At 43.2% G+C, this 15,800-nt stretch overlaps 1 protein-coding gene across 3 annotated transcripts in view; it reads left to right on the top strand.

Moving 5' to 3' along the window:
• The window catches only part of LOC124551294 (gastrula zinc finger protein 5-1-like), a 199,352-nt gene that overhangs the window by 17,342 nt on the left and 166,210 nt on the right, over positions 1–15,800 (top strand). For all 3 annotated transcript variants that reach the window (XM_047126301.1, XM_047126302.1, XM_047126303.1), the window contains exon 2: positions 1,163–1,231. In XM_047126301.1, the coding sequence (XP_046982257.1) occupies positions 1,163–1,231 (69 nt within the window). The remainder of the gene's footprint in view (positions 1–1,162; positions 1,232–15,800) is intronic.

Genomic DNA, 15,800 nt, shown 5'->3' on the forward strand with positions numbered 1-15,800 from the left:
AGGGAGTTGGGAAAGCAGTATCAAATTCGTGATTAATTCCTCTCCAACACAATGTTCCTCCTCAGAGTGCCAACTCAGTAGGGGATGAAAGAGAACTTACACACAGTCTCAGAAAAGCGTGTCACAAGTTGATGCTTGTTGTTGTGTTCAGAGGACTGCAAGAGAGGGAACACTGGGACTGAGTTCAGATCAAGCACAAGTATTCCTCCAATCACAGTGTCTCAATACAGTGTGGTGGAACAGGAGGCAAAAATTCCAGTGGTACCCCTGTGTGAGTGCCCCAGTCCTAAGTTTTTGTACAGCTGTGCTGTATCTCTGTAATCTGAGTTTTCCTGCTGACTGCATGTGATTTAAGTCCAGGTCATCAACTGGCAGCTTGCCAAGATGACACTGACTAAATCAACTACTGCACATTTCTCATATTGCAGGAGTTGTATGTATGTTCCTTAGGTGTAGTGAATTGAATACACAGAAATGAATGGAAGAATGAGGATGAACTCCATGAAGGTGCAATGATGTGAAATGACATTATTTTAGCCTTGATGGTTTGAGAACACCCGGACTGTTTCTGTAAATATTGCTGAAGAAAAAACTGCAACCTGCCACAGTTGTTGAATGAATGATTTATTTTTCTGTAACTGCTTTAACGTCTGGGCCCATCGCTGTATGCCAGTGAGAATTTATTGCACAAATTCCACATTTTGTCCTTTGTTGGCTGTGCAGCAATATTGTTGTCCTTGATGTTCACTTTGATGTGCCTTAGAATCATTTTTTTTTGTTATATGCTTTTTGTTAATCACAGTTCCTAGTTACAGAGAAATAAATCATTCATTCAAGAAGTGTGGCAGGTTGCAGTGATGTAGACATGAGCTAATACCAATGAAAGTGGTAGAGAGATATTGGCAAACCTGCAATGTGATGCACTGATTTCATCCCCATCAAACAGTTTACTTAAGTTCAGTACATTTGATTCATTTTGTGTCTCTCCCTATGCCTGTGTGTATCTTGGTCCTTGTGACAAGCAGGAATCGTAGGTCTGAGTCGCAATCTGACACAGACATTCAGTTGCCGTGAAGTAATTATTTGTATTATGTGGACTGGTCTTTATTTGTGATTTGTTATTCTGCATTGCAATTGTAATAACACATTTCCTTTCATTCAGGTGGAGACTGATCCACTTGTATCTGTGAAGCAAGAGATCGAGTATGTATGCGTTAAGCAAGAATCTCCGGTAAGTACTAGAATTATATGTAGGCTTTCATTGGATAATTTGCACCTATTTTCAGGCGTATGCCAGTTTATTTCTTTCAGCATTTCCATGACACTCTCTCACTGGTTAAACAGATCTGTGACCATTTCCTCTACTTGTAACTGTCAATATCCTCTGATAGTCCTATTTGGTATGGGTCCCACACACGTGAACAATGTTCTAGGATGTGTCACACAAATGTTTTTGTGCAATATCCTTTTGTAGACTTACTGCATTCTTCTAGTATTCTAACGTTGGATCACAGTCTGGCACCTATTTTACTTAAGACTGGACCTATGTGATCATTCCATTTCATATCCCTACATTGTGACACCCAGGTATTTGTAAGCAATGACCCATTCCAACTGTGACTCATTCAGTGGTGGATACAGAGAAACCTCAAAGAGGGGGCACAGAAGATATTTTGAGCTACCTTTACTTTTACCATAATAAAAAAAATAATAAAGTCGCATGCAAAGTTTAAGAAAGTTTCATTTAAACTGATTCTACACATATAGAAGACAATGCCATCTTTTGATATAAAAAATTTAAAATTGTGATTCTCTTCCTTAAATGATGAATTCTATGCACCTAGTCTTCCTGGCAAATTGGTTAATTACATAGTCAATAGGACAATCAGTGTCAGAGTAAGTGTTTATTGTCGACCTCAGCCATGTCTTTGGATGCTGCAATGTTGAAAAACTTCTTTCTACTGTAGCAATAGATGCAGGTAGACAAGCAAATATTTTGTACAGTGTGTGCAAAGTAGGATAGTAAGATCTAGGACAAACAAACAGCACTTGCATAACAGAATCTATGTACTAGGCAGAAACATATGAAATAACGATGACGTGGATGTGTGTCCTACATAGGAAAGTAAAACTACTCGACAACTCGGTTCAGTTGAGTTGACTGACAAAAGGCTGACTGGTGGGGGTGGCGCATGTGGCAATGCGGGGACCCCGCAAGGGGGGAACGCGCACCCCCGCACCCCCATATCTATCCACGACTGGATTCATTTATGTTGTAGTTGTGGGATACTACATGTTTCCATTTTGTGATAAGCACAATTTTATATTTCTGAACATTTCAGCAAGTTGTGAACCTTTACACTACTTTGAAATTGTATCAAGATCTGACAGAATATTTGTGCAGCTTATTTCAGACACTGATTTGTTATAGGTAACTACATCATCTGCAGAAAGTTTGACATTACTACCAGATATGGACTACTTTGATACATGACTGTCAGGCTGTCATGTGTGAGAAACGTGTTGAGTTTCACGTGATCTAAGTTTTCAACATTACCGTGTTGGAAATGAGGTGGTCATTCTGTTGAAGATATCTCATTAAGTTTGAGCTTGGCATATATTCTAAGGTTCTACACCAAATGAATGACAATGATACTGGACTGTGGTTTTCTGATCATTTCTACTATCCTCCTTGTAGATGTGTTGTGATCTGTACTTTCTTCCAAACACTCACCACTGTTGATTTAAGGTATCTATGGTATATCTCAGCTGCAAATTCAGTATGGAATATGATAGGACCCCAGAGTGTTGTTAATCCTTTCAGACCTGAATTTTTTTTGGAGGAAGGAAAATTTTTCTTTCTGTGCTAATGCTCTTAGGTGATTTTTTAATGATTTTAGATGCAAGATTTCTTCAAAAATATGTATCCATTTTTGAAACATGCTTTGTACACTGACTTCATTTTATGGACTAAAATAACTACCTACAAAATATTTTCTATTGTAGTAAATAGTGAAATGATCATTCAATAATTTCCATGAAAAATAACAATAACAATATTCAATTATACAGTGGAATACAGCGAACCAACCACATCTGCGTATTCTTGTGGTTACATGCTACGGTGCACTCTTACATTGACTAGCTGAGATTTTTGTAGTGATGCCCAACAGTTAGCAGCACTTGCACTTGACGAAAAGGTTGAACATTCACAAATGTGTACCTCAGGTTTCCATCGAGAAAAAATACTTCTGTTGCAGCTAAACCACAGTAAAACTTAATGTACACAATTGTAGCCAGGGGATGTGAAAGGGTTAAATTGTAACAATTTCAACTGTTTCTCAGTACCATTGATCTCTGCACCGATGTGAGAATTACATTGGGACAATAATCCTGGATTTTTCTTTATAAAGAAACATTTGAAAATGGAGTCCAATATTTCTGCGTTTGTTTTAACCTCAATTTTAGTTCATGTTTGTATATGTGTGTGGACACTGTTTTACAAACGACAACTTTTACGTATGATCAGGATTTTTTTTTTCTGAGGTCTTTCAATACTAGTCTGTCCCAATACTCACTGAAGGCTTCACACATTGATATATTGACAGCTAAACTCATTTAATTCAACATCTCTCTATCTATAGCCTTACATTTTGTATTACACCTATTATGCAGAAGTCTGTTTCTGTAGAAGTTGCTTTACAGCAGCTGTATGGTATGGCGGGTCCATTGGATTATGCACTGTTCTACTCAGTGCATATCATCTACCCAGTCCATGCTCAACTATTATTTCAAACGTGAGCCACAGTTGTTCTGCATTCTCCAGTCAACATCTAATATTTCTAATACCCCGAGAGGTCATCAGGGACGCTTTAACTAGCTTGCTGAACACAAATTCTTTCTGGTACTTGTATTACTTGGTACAACTGCTTAGTGGTTAGTGATGCAAGTTTCTATGTGGCCATCATCAAAGGGGCCAGGTCTGTTTGTTGCTATTAGATCCAATCTATTCTCATAAGTGGTCTTCTGTACTATCTGCTCTAGGTCCAGATAGTTTGCAGAGAAGGCATTTAATAATGTTTCACAGGACAAATTATTGCATGTGCCTCTCACAAAACTGTAATTACTCCAATTTATTGCTGAGTAAATAGTCTTCTCTGGCAATAACAGCATGGTTAGGGGACAATTGTACTGTGAACTGGAGTATTATCAGAAGTTTTCAATTACATCTCAGGGTGAATTGATGGTTGATATTCAGTCTTGCCCAAATGATCTCACCTGTAGCTTCAGTGTCTATCATGGTGGATTTGAATTTCTTGCCTTCTGAGACAGATACACCACCTTCATTTCTCTCTAGCCTATCCTTACGATATGCACTTAAATTTTCCCCAAACATCTCATTGCTCTCAGTTTTGAGTTTTAACCAGCTTTCTGCACCTAATATTATGTGACCTGCAATATTTTTCAGAAGCACTTCAAACTGTGGAACTTTGTTGCCTCAACAATTAATCACTAGGATTTTAATACTCTTGTCTGTAGGTGACATGTCCTTTGGCCTTACAGCGATTCTTCTGGGTCTCATACTGATATTGTTATCATTACTTAGAGAGTTGTCTAATCTGAAAAACACTTGTGTTCACCCCACAGTCAGCTACGTGGCTAGCAGACTCCATATATGAGGCATGTCCACAAAGTAAGTTCCGTTTGGTTATATAAAACAAATGTGTACAGATACAGAAAAAGTATTTATTGTACAAAAATCTACAACTGTTAAACTACTTTTCTATATAGCTTCAGAAATTTTTTAGGCATAGTGTGGCACAGGTTTTATATGCCTTCTTCGTAGAAGGCTGCCGCCTGTCTATTCAACCGTGTGGTAAAGAGTACTTTCAGCTCGTCATCATTGTTGAAGTGTTGACCACTGAGGACAGATTTTAGGTGTAAGAAGAGACGAAAGTCACTAGGAGTGAGGTCCGGGCTGTCCGGAGGATATCCCAACTTGCCTCCAGTTCATCTGTAACCACAGAAGGGCGTCCACATCGTTCTTCAGTGTGCACTTGATCACGTCCTTCATTGAACAGTCTGACCCATCTTCTAACCATTGAATCACTCATAGCATTTTGTCCGTAAACCTTGCAGATTTGCTGATGAATTTCCTTTGGTTTAACTTTCTTTGCAGTTAGAAAACGAATAACAGATCTGATTTCACACGCGGCAGCATTTCCAATTACGGTTGACATTATAAAGAAGCACTACAAAGAACTCGTCGGCGACAGCGATCTTAAAATGGTGTACATGAGTCAGAGTAACAGAATCTTCAAAGCTTCTTTTGAAGCCTACCTTTCAGCTCAGAAACAAGGGCAACAATCAGTCCTGGGGCCATTGCTGCAAATTGTGAGATGTGCGGATTATGACGCTCATTAAAATTTTATGTGCAGGGCTGGTCTTATCAACCTTCTCTGACTGCCACACAAGATCAAAGTGTGACTTTGGAGCCCAGACAACAGGTATAATTTGTTATGATGTCTGCCATTGTCTGCAGTTGTTTGCATCCCATCCCCTCGATCACTGCCAGAATAGTCTGTTTAGCATGTTGAATGAGGCCCCATTGCTGCTATTTCTCTAAAGGATGTCATTATTTGCCATATGTTTGAACTCTGGAAGATTTATAGTCCCATGCCATTTTGCATTTCCTTCCTCTTTACTTCTGACACAGCAGGTTCCCACCAGGGGAAGTAAATATCTCTAGCTTGTGTTCAATTTCAGTGGAAGACAGCACTTCATACTCTTCCGTTAATCCTTGTCTCCCTCCGTACAAGGTGCCTAGCCCTACCATTGACACTTCACTCACACCCATTGGTATCTCGATTTTTAAATTTCATCATTAGTACTTGCACATGTGAGCTACCAATTTCGTCTTTATTCAAGAAGCATCTACTTTGTTTGGAACACTTGGCTTTGCAAATTACACATTTCAAAATTTGGCAAATGCACCAAATTTATTGATTTTTTTCTACTTTTCACTATAATGTTACATGAAAATGGAGTGAATGAGTAAAGCACAAGTGAAAATGAAGTAGAATAATTTTGGTGTTCAACCTGTTAATATCAGAGTCATACTGTAGTTTTCGAATAATACAACTGAACTATCACTGTTTTTTGAAAACATTTAGTTTTGTTCATCTCCATATAGCAGTAACATCTAATGTAGTTGGCACATGTAGCTGTAGAATTAGAAAGTGTTTTCTTTTGCATTTGTGTGACACTTTGTTTGTTGCCTAACAACAATGTAGTGGTCACAAAGTAAAAGTATTTTTGGCGAGCATGCTCAGACAGCTGCAGTTTGGCATTCAGTTAGAGCACAGATGCTTATTTTACCTTCACTTATTTAATCATCCTGAAATCATCTCGCAATGCTATAGTATTTGTCATCATAATGCAATGAAAACAGAGCTTGAATATAGACAGACATAGAATATGTAAGTATGTTGTTTGAGAATAGGGCAGGTTGTTGGCCAAGGCCTGTTGTTTGAAATAATTTAGGAAAGCCACAGACAATCTAAATCAGTATGACCAGATAGAGCAGAATCCATCCTTGCGCAGTCGGTGTCTTACAGCTGTACTGCCTCATTCATTTGATCTCTGTTGTACAATGCTATTTTTGTTGTGTTGGCAGAAGAGCCAACACCGTGTTACTAGAGGAGGCCGAAATGCACGCATTTTAGCTCACGCAGGCTGGCGTGAGGAGGGAAGGACTATACTGACGTGAGGTCTGGAACGTGACAAGGAATTAGAATGCAGAATGCGGACGTAATTACTTTGATACTTAACTTTAATTCCCCCCCTCCCTGCCCCTCCCCCCCCCCTCCCCGTCCCCCCACCTTTGCCCCCCAGTGGACTCGTGGTTCTTTTGAGAGTTCATGCATGGCACACACGGGTCCCTTGAGCTATTGCAGCCCATTCTTCTTCCCAGGCTGCATTTTCTTCACCGTGCACCTCTCTCCCCATCCTCACTCCTTCCCCACTGCCACCTCCTTCGCCTCTCTTGGTGTTGTGATTTAAGTTGACCTGGCTTTCCACCTGATACCCTGTATTCCTTGAGATTTTGTTCCTCTTGCCCATTCTCTTTCATCCTTCTGACATTTTGGTCCCCTTTAGGGTTTGATCTCCACTTCTAAATCTTCTATCTTTAGTAGGAGCCATTTTGGGAAGAACTCTCTTCCTAGTGTCTGTGGCACCAATTCCTCTCCCCCGCTTTCTTCCCTTCTTCCTACCCCAACATAGACCCTCTCCTCACTGCTAAGTCACCAGTCCATGTGATGGGGCTGTTATATACCCAACCGGCTGAGTGTCTTGACAACACAGGGATCACACAACTGATACCTGAGCTGCTGCCTCCCCATGTATGCCAAGGAGGGGCTGTTTGTCATCCTGGAACATAGGAATTTCCAGATAGCCCTCACCGTGGCTGGGTGGCACCCGTGGGGAGAGCCCCTGATCAGAATGGGTGGTTGTAGGACAGTTGCTTGGCGCACGAAGCATATTGAGCCGCAAACATCTGGCCATTCTCAGATGGCCATCCCTTTGTATGGTAAAGGATAATTTAACGCTGCTTCGTATGACCTGGCAGCCTCCCCTTCCCTAGCTACACTCCAGCAGGAGGGCCAGGCTCGCTACCTGGTCTGTACTAGGCTGGACGGGGACACAATCGCCGCCAGAAAACCGTCGTTTTTTGTGGAGAATATCAAGGACAAGTTTGGTGAAATGGAGTGTCTGTCAGATGCGGTCGGGCTCCCTGTTAATGAAAGCTTCTTCTGCCACCCAGTCTGCAGCTCTTTGTGCTTGGGATCATGTTGGCAATGCCCCAGTGTCTGTTACCCCTGGCACGTCTCTGAATTCATTCCTGGCAGTGACTTATCATAGGGACCTTATCCCGCAAACTGATGAGGAACTCCGCGCTAATCTGGAGTGACACAGTTTTCGTTTTGTTTGAGTGTGCAGAAGGGTCGTAAAGACAACTGCACCAATACTGGTGCCTATATTCTGGCTTTTGATGGAGGTACGCTCCCGGAAAAGTCGTCAAGGTTATGTGCTACAGATGTGATGCGAAGCTATACGTCCCACCACACGTAAGCTGGTTTCGATGCTTATGTTTTGGATATGTGTCTTCTTGTATATGTGTCTTCCTGCTGTGCAGCATAGTCTCTGTGTGGTGACTGTGGACACCCACTCCATGAGGAAAGCCCCATGTTCTTCCACCTGTGCCTGTTTCAATTATCATGTCAGCCACTCTCCTCACTCACGAGATTGCTCAGCTTACAAGAGAGGAAAGAAGGTCCAAGATTACAAGTCCCAGAACCACCTATCTTATGCTGATGCTCACCAGAAATATGACTGACTCCACCCAGTGTCACTTTCTTCTAATTTTGCCTCTGTTACATCCTTTCTCCCTCCTACATTTTCCTTACTCCAGCCCCATCCTCCTCTCCCCTATTCTACCCCTATCATTCCCATGCCCTGTCCTGCGGGTGCCACTCTCCTGGCTGCAGAAATGCCTCCTCTTCTTCAGCACTTGCTGGTGATCGGGCTCCACCTCTGGATCCTTCCACCCGCATCTCTCAGACCAGAAGCCTACTGACACAACTTGGCCAGGAGACCTACCGTGTGTGCACTGCGAGGTCACCTGCTCGTTTTCGGTTCTCGATCTTGCGGAAGCTGGCTCACCCTCTGTGCCCTGCCCTTCTCAACCTCTGAAAGAGAAGAAGAATAGGAAGAAGAAGAAACGTAAATCCCATGACAAGGCCCCCCCCCCCACTCCCCCTGCCCTCTTGTTGCCCTGGAGGTGCCATCTCCTCCTTCACAATATGAGTCTGACATCTTATTTATGGATGTTACCCAATCCTTGTGACGACTGTCCAGGTGATGTGATGCCCCTTCATTTGTTTATGCCTAACTTGGATTCTCACCACACACTAATCCTGTGGAATTTCAGTAGATATTATTGTCACCTACCAGAAATTCAACACCTTGTTCTCTCTTACTCTCCCTCTTACTCTCTGTTCCGTCTTGCTCTTCAAGAAACACGCATCTGTGATGATGGATCTCTAATGTTTTGTGGTTATCAGGCATTCTGTCAGATCTGTGCTGGTCTCGGGGATAGCATCTGGAGGGGTCTGCACTTTGGTTTGCCCCAATGTTATTACTGACTGGATTCCCCTGTGTACCAACCTGGAAGCAATAGTGGTTAGAGTGCAAACAGCTGCAGTAATCACTGTTTGCAATGTCTACCTCCTTCCACGTAGGCTGTTTCCTTATGTTGAACTGTCTACCTTTATTCATCACCTCCTACCCTGTATCTCCTCCTTGGGAACTTCAGTGCACACTACACCATATGGGGGAGTGCCTCTTTCATGGGCAGGAGTCTTCCAATTGACCAGCTTATTACAGACGTTGATTCGTGTCTCCACAGTGACAGTTCCCCTACCCACTTCAGTGCCATTCGTGGCACCTTCCTGCTGTCAGTCTCACAATCTCCTCCCACACTCCCGTGGCTTCCATACCTTGGTCATCCCATGATGATCCTTGTGACAGTGACCACTTCCGGTGATATTGTTCCCCTGCCACCCCACCTCCACCCCCCTCCCGCATTGGGCATTCTGCAGAGCCAGCTGTCCCTTATATACTTCTGCTGTGCACTTAGACAGGTGTGTCTCGGTTAGCATTGATACAGTCATTCAAGACAACTCTGCTACTATTCTTCATGCTGCTGGCACTGCTATTCCTGTATCCACAGGTCCCTCTCATTGTTGGCTGATGCTGTGATGGACAAAAGACATAGCAGTCACTATCCGGGACCACTGATGGGTAGTGCAGTGATTTAAATGATACCCTTCGCAGACCAACCTTATCACTTTTAAGTGTCTCCATGATACCTTGTTGTTGTTGTTGTTGTTGTTGTTGTTGTTGTTGTACTCTTCAGTCAAGAGACTGGTTTGATGCAGCTCTCCATGCTACTCTATCCTGTGCTACTCTATCCTCCCAGTACCTACTGCAACCTACATCCTTCTGAATATGTTTAGTGGATTCATCTCTTGGTCTTCCTCTACGATTTTTACCCTCCACACTGCCCTCCAATGCTAAATTTGTGATCCCTTGATGCCTCAGAACATGTCCTACCAACCGATCCCTTCTTCTAGTCAAGTTGTGCCACAAACTTCTCTTCTCCCCAATCCTATTCAATACCTCCTCATTAGTTATGTGATCTACCCATCTAATCTTCAGCATTCTTCTGTAGCACCACATTTCGAAAGCTTCTGTTCTCTTCTTGTCTAAACTATTGATCGTCCATGTTTCACTTCCATACATGGCTACACTCCATACAAATACTTTCAGAAACGACTTCCTGACACTTAAATCTATACTGGATGTTAACAAATTTCTCTTCTTCAGAAATACTTTCCTTGCCATCGTCAGGTATTTTGCTCCTCAAATAGCAAAACTCCTTTACAATGTCATCGGTGAACCTCAAAGTTTTTATTTCTTCTCCATGGATTTTAAAACCTAATCCGAATTTTTCTTTTGTTTCCTTTACTGCTTGCTGAATATACAGATTGAATAACCTCGGGGAGAGACTACAACCCTGTCTCACTCCCTTTGCAACCACTGCTTCCCTTTCATACCCCTCGATTCTAATAACTGCCATCTGGTTTCTGTACAAATTGTAAATAGCCTTTCACTCCCTGTATTTTACCCCTGACTCCTTCAGAATTTGAAAGAGAGTATTCCAGTCAACATTGTCAAAAGCTTTCTCTAAGTCTACAACTGTTAGGAACGTAGGTTTGCCTTTCCTTAATCTAGCTTCTAAGGTAAGTCGTAGGGTCAGTATTGCCTCACGTGTTCCAACATTTCTACGGAATCCAAACTGATCTTCCCCGAGGTCAGCTTCTACCAGTTTTACCATTTGTCTGTAGAGAAAACGTGTTAGTATTTTGTATCCCTGACTTATTAGACTGATTGTTTGGTAATTTTCACATCTGTCAGCACCTGCTTTCTTTGGGATTGGGATTATTATATTCTTCTTGAAGTCTGAGGGTATTTCGCCTGTCTCATACATCTTGCTCACCAGATGGTAGAGTTTTGTCAGGACTGGCTCTCCCAAGGCCGTCAGTAGTTCTAATGGAGTGTTGTCTACTCCCGGGGCCTTGTTTCGACTCGGGTTTTTCAGTGCTCTGTCAGACTCTTCATGCAGTATCGTATCTCCCATTTCATCTTCATCTACATCCTCTTCTATTTACATAATATTGTCCTCAAGTACGTCGCCCTTGTATAGACTCTCTATATACGCCTTCCACCTTTCTGCTTTCCCTTCTTTGCTTAAAACTGCGTTTCCATCTGAGCTCTTGATATTCATACAAATGGTTCTCTTTTCTCCAAAGGTCTCTTTAATTTTCCTGTATGTAGTTTCTATCTTACCCCTAGTGAGATAAGCCTCTTTACATTTGTCCTCTAGCCATCCCTGCTTAGCCATTTTCCACTTCCTGTTGATCTCATTTTTAAGACGTTTGTTCTTCTTTTTGCCTGCTTCATTTACTGCTTTTCTATATTTTCTCCTTTCATCAATTAAATTCAATATTGCTTCTGTTACCCAAGGATTTCTAGTAGCCCTCGTCTTTTTACCTACTTGATCCTCTGCTGCCTGCACTACTTCATCTCTCAAAGCTACACCTTCTTGTTGTACTGTATTTCTTTCCTCCATTGCTGTCAATGCAGGAACACATGTTTGTCTGGCCTCTCAACTGATACCCCTCCGTTGTGGTTGCACCTACGGTACAGCTATCTGTATCGTTGAGGCACCGAAGCCTCCCCACCAATGGCAAGGTCCATGGTTCTTGGGGGGCGGGGGGGGGGGGGGTACCTCATTAAGCAGAGTAAAATGGAGTGTTGGGAGTGCTACGTTTCCTCCATGTGATCGTATGCCTCTTCATCGCAGATTTGGTCCAAGCTCCGTAGCCTTCTGGGCCGCAGTGACAATCAATTTCCAGGGTGCTCTGCAGACTGGTCCATTGGTTCTTGCAGAATACCTCATGACAGCACCTGCATCCTCTTATTGTCCTGCTACCTTTCTTAGGCAGAAACAGAGTTGTACAGACCCCCCTCTGTTTCCACCTCCACCAAGCTGAACCCTATAATGAACCCTTCACTGAAGTTTTTGCAAGCTGTTACCTCTTCACAGCCTGCATTCATCCACAATCAGATGATCCAACACTTGGATGTTACCAGGAGGCAACATCTCTTCAGGGTCTACAACTGCATTTGGCTCACAAGTGTCTTCCCCTCACAATAGCGAGACAGTAAAGTTATTCCCATCCTTACGTCCAGAAAGAACCCAATGTCTATTGACAGCTGCCGCCAGATTAGCCCGATGAACGTACTTCATAAAGTGCTACAGAGGATGCTTAGCTTCCGATTATGGTGAGTGCTCGAATCTGAGGGTATTTCATTCCTGTATCATACTGGCTTTTGGGAAGGATGCTTTACAACTGACCATTTACTCAGATTGGAAACAGCAATCTGACAGGCTTTTACTAACCACAGACACCTTGTTGCAGCACAGCTTGGTGCCATCACATTTTAATTATCCTCCATGACTGGGGCTTTCATGGCCCTGTTCCAGTTTTTATCCACGGGTTTTTATTCCACCAGTCAACTCTTCCGGGTTAGAGTTGGGACTTCACCCAACACCCCTCATGTTCAGAAGAATGGTATCCTTTGTGTTGTCACACTCTTTCTCATAGCCATCAGTGGGCTTGTAATCTCTGTTGGGCCTCTGGTTACTCCGGCATTGTATGTTCATGAATTTTGGATCTGGTGCAGCAACCACTTGGTAGCATCTTGCTGGCTGCAGGGCACCACCTGCAGCTCGTGGTCTAATTGCTAGCATTTTTACCTGTGGATCACATGGTTCTTGGTTCGATTACTGGCCAGATTGGGGATTTTCTCCACCCGGCGACTGGGTGTTCTTTTTGTCCTCCTCATAATTCAGGAAGTGGCAAGTTGGAACAGGAAAGATTGCAAAATTGTATGGGTGCTGATGACCTCGATGTTGAGTGCCCCCACAAACCGACATCATTTTAATCGTAATGCAGGGCACCATCAGACAGGCCTCTGTGTGTCCTCTCCCATGGCTTCCAGTTTTCTCCCTCCAAAACGTAGGTTATGCATTTTCCCATTGACCCACAGTACACTCCAATCCAGACCTTTATGTAGGCAACTAGTGCCTAGATGTTGTAGCACAGTCCCATTTCTTGGCCTTATTTTTGATAAGCTGACGTGGCTGCCACATTTTCACCACCTGAAGGCTACATGCATGTGGAAACTTAATGATCTTCACCTCCTAGCTCACACATTGTGGGGTGCAGACCGTTCTACTTTTCTCCACCTTTACCATGCTCTGACTTTGTCAAGACTAGATTATGGTAGTCAGTTTTATGGCTCAGTGCCTCTTTCCACTCTGAAACTACTTGACCCTGTTCATCATTGTGGGGTGCGTATTTGGCTATCAGTGCCTTTCAAACTAGTCATGTTGATGTTCTCCTTGCAGAAGTGGGGTTTCTGTCTCTACAAATATGATGGATCCAACTCCTGGTTATTTATGCAATTGCTGTTCACCGATTCCTTGACCAAACTGTGTTTGCTGTCCTCTTTAAAAACAATGGCTTTGCCAGTTGGAATGCATCTCACTTCACTTCCTCACGTCAGGATCTCCATCTCCACTCACTGGAATGTGCCCCATGTACAGGGCTATTACAAATGATTGAAGCGATTTCATAAATTCACTGTAGCTCCATTCATTGACATATGGTCATGACACACTACAGATACGTAGAAAAACTCATAAAGTTTTGTTCGGCTGAAGCCACTCTTCAGGTTTCTGCCACCAGAGCGCTCGAGAGCGCAGTGAGACAAAATGGCGACAGGAGCCGAGAAAGCGTATGTCATGCTTGAAATGCACTCGCATCAGTCAGTCATAACAGTGCAACGACAGTTCAGGACGAAGTTCAACAAAGATCCACCCACTGCTAACTCCATTCGGTGATGGTAAGCGCAGTTTAAAGCTTTTGGATGCCTATGTAAGGGGAAATCAACGGGTCGGCCTTCAGTGAGCGAAGAAACGGTTGAACGCGTGCGGGCAAGTTTCACGCGTAGCCCGCGGAAGTCAATGAATAAAGCAAGCAGGGAGCTAAATGTACCACAGCCGACAATTTGGAAAATCTTACGGAAAAGGCTAAAGCAGAAGCCTTACCGTTTACAATTACTACAAGTCCTGACACCCGATGACAAAGTCAAACGCTTTGAATTTTCGGCGCGGTTACAACAGCTCATGGAAGAGGATGCGTTCAGTGCGAAACTTATTTTCAGTGACGAAGCAACATTTTTTCTTAATGGTGAAGTGAACAGACACAATGTGCGAATCTGGGCGGTAGAGAATCCTCACGCATTCGTGAAGCAAATTCGCAATTCACCAAAAGTTAACGTGTTTTGTGCAATCTCACGGTTTAAAGTTTACGGCCCCTTTTTCTTCTGCGAAGAAAACGTTACAGGACACGTGTATCTGGACATGCTGGAAAATTGGCTCATGCCACAACTGGAGACCGACAGCGCCGACTTCATCTTTCAACAGGATGGTGCTCCACCGCACTTCCATCATGATGTTCGGCATTTCTTAAACAGGAGATTGGAAAACCGATGGATCGGTCATGGTGGAGATCATGATCAGCAATTCATTTCATGGCCTCCACACTCTCCCGACTTAACCCCTTGCGATTTCTTTCTGTCGGGTTATGTGAAATATTCAGTATTTAAACCTCCTCTACCAAGAAACGTGCCAGAACTGCGAGCTCGCATCAACGATGCTTTCGAACTCATTGATGGGGACAGGCTGCACCGAGTGTGGGAGGAACTTGAATATCGGTTCGATGTCTGCCGAATCACTGAAGGGGCACATATCGAACATTTGTGAATGCCTAAAAAAACTTTTTGAGTTTTTGTATGTGTGTGCAAAGCATTGTGAAAATATCTCAAATAATAAAGTTATTGTAGAGCTGTGAAATCGCTTCAATCGTTTGTAATAACCCTGTATATTTCCTTCCACCCCCCTCCCCCTCTCCCCTTGGATGGTACCTAGACCACAGATAGGACCGATCTGTTCCAGGGTCCTAAGCTCTGTCGGCCCTATAGTCTTCCGGTGCCTTGTACGTTCCATCCTTGCAGAGTTCCAGCATGCTACCATCTTCTACGCTGATGGTCCTAAGACAATAGATAAGGTGGGATATGCTTTCATGTCTCACACTGGCTTGGAACACCATTTACTGCTGGGATCATGTATTGTGTTCACAGCAGAGCTGCTGGCCATTAACAGGGTTCTGCATTTTGTTACTCAGGTGTCCTTCCACAGCGTTTTAGTATGTACCGACTCAGTGAGCAGCTCGCAGACTGATGTTACTCTCATCATCTTTTGGTCCCTGCTGTCCATGACCTGCCATCCTGCCTGCTCAGTTATCTTTCTCTTGGTTCCAAGTCATGTGGGCATTCCAAGGAATGAACTGGCTGACCATTTGGCTAAGGAGGCAGATACGTACCCACAATTCCCCTTCATGATTCCTGGTGCAGATACATTGATCCACATCGAATCTCTTTCTGCCCAAAAGTGAAATGACATCTGGTGCACTACTGCTCTCAGCTATAAACTCCGCACAATCGAGGAGACTACAGCAGTTTGATGCTCTTCGTTCCACTCCTCT

This window comes from Schistocerca americana, chromosome 9 (assembly GCF_021461395.2).
Source record: "Schistocerca americana isolate TAMUIC-IGC-003095 chromosome 9, iqSchAmer2.1, whole genome shotgun sequence".
NCBI lineage: Eukaryota > Metazoa > Arthropoda > Insecta > Orthoptera > Acrididae > Schistocerca > Schistocerca americana.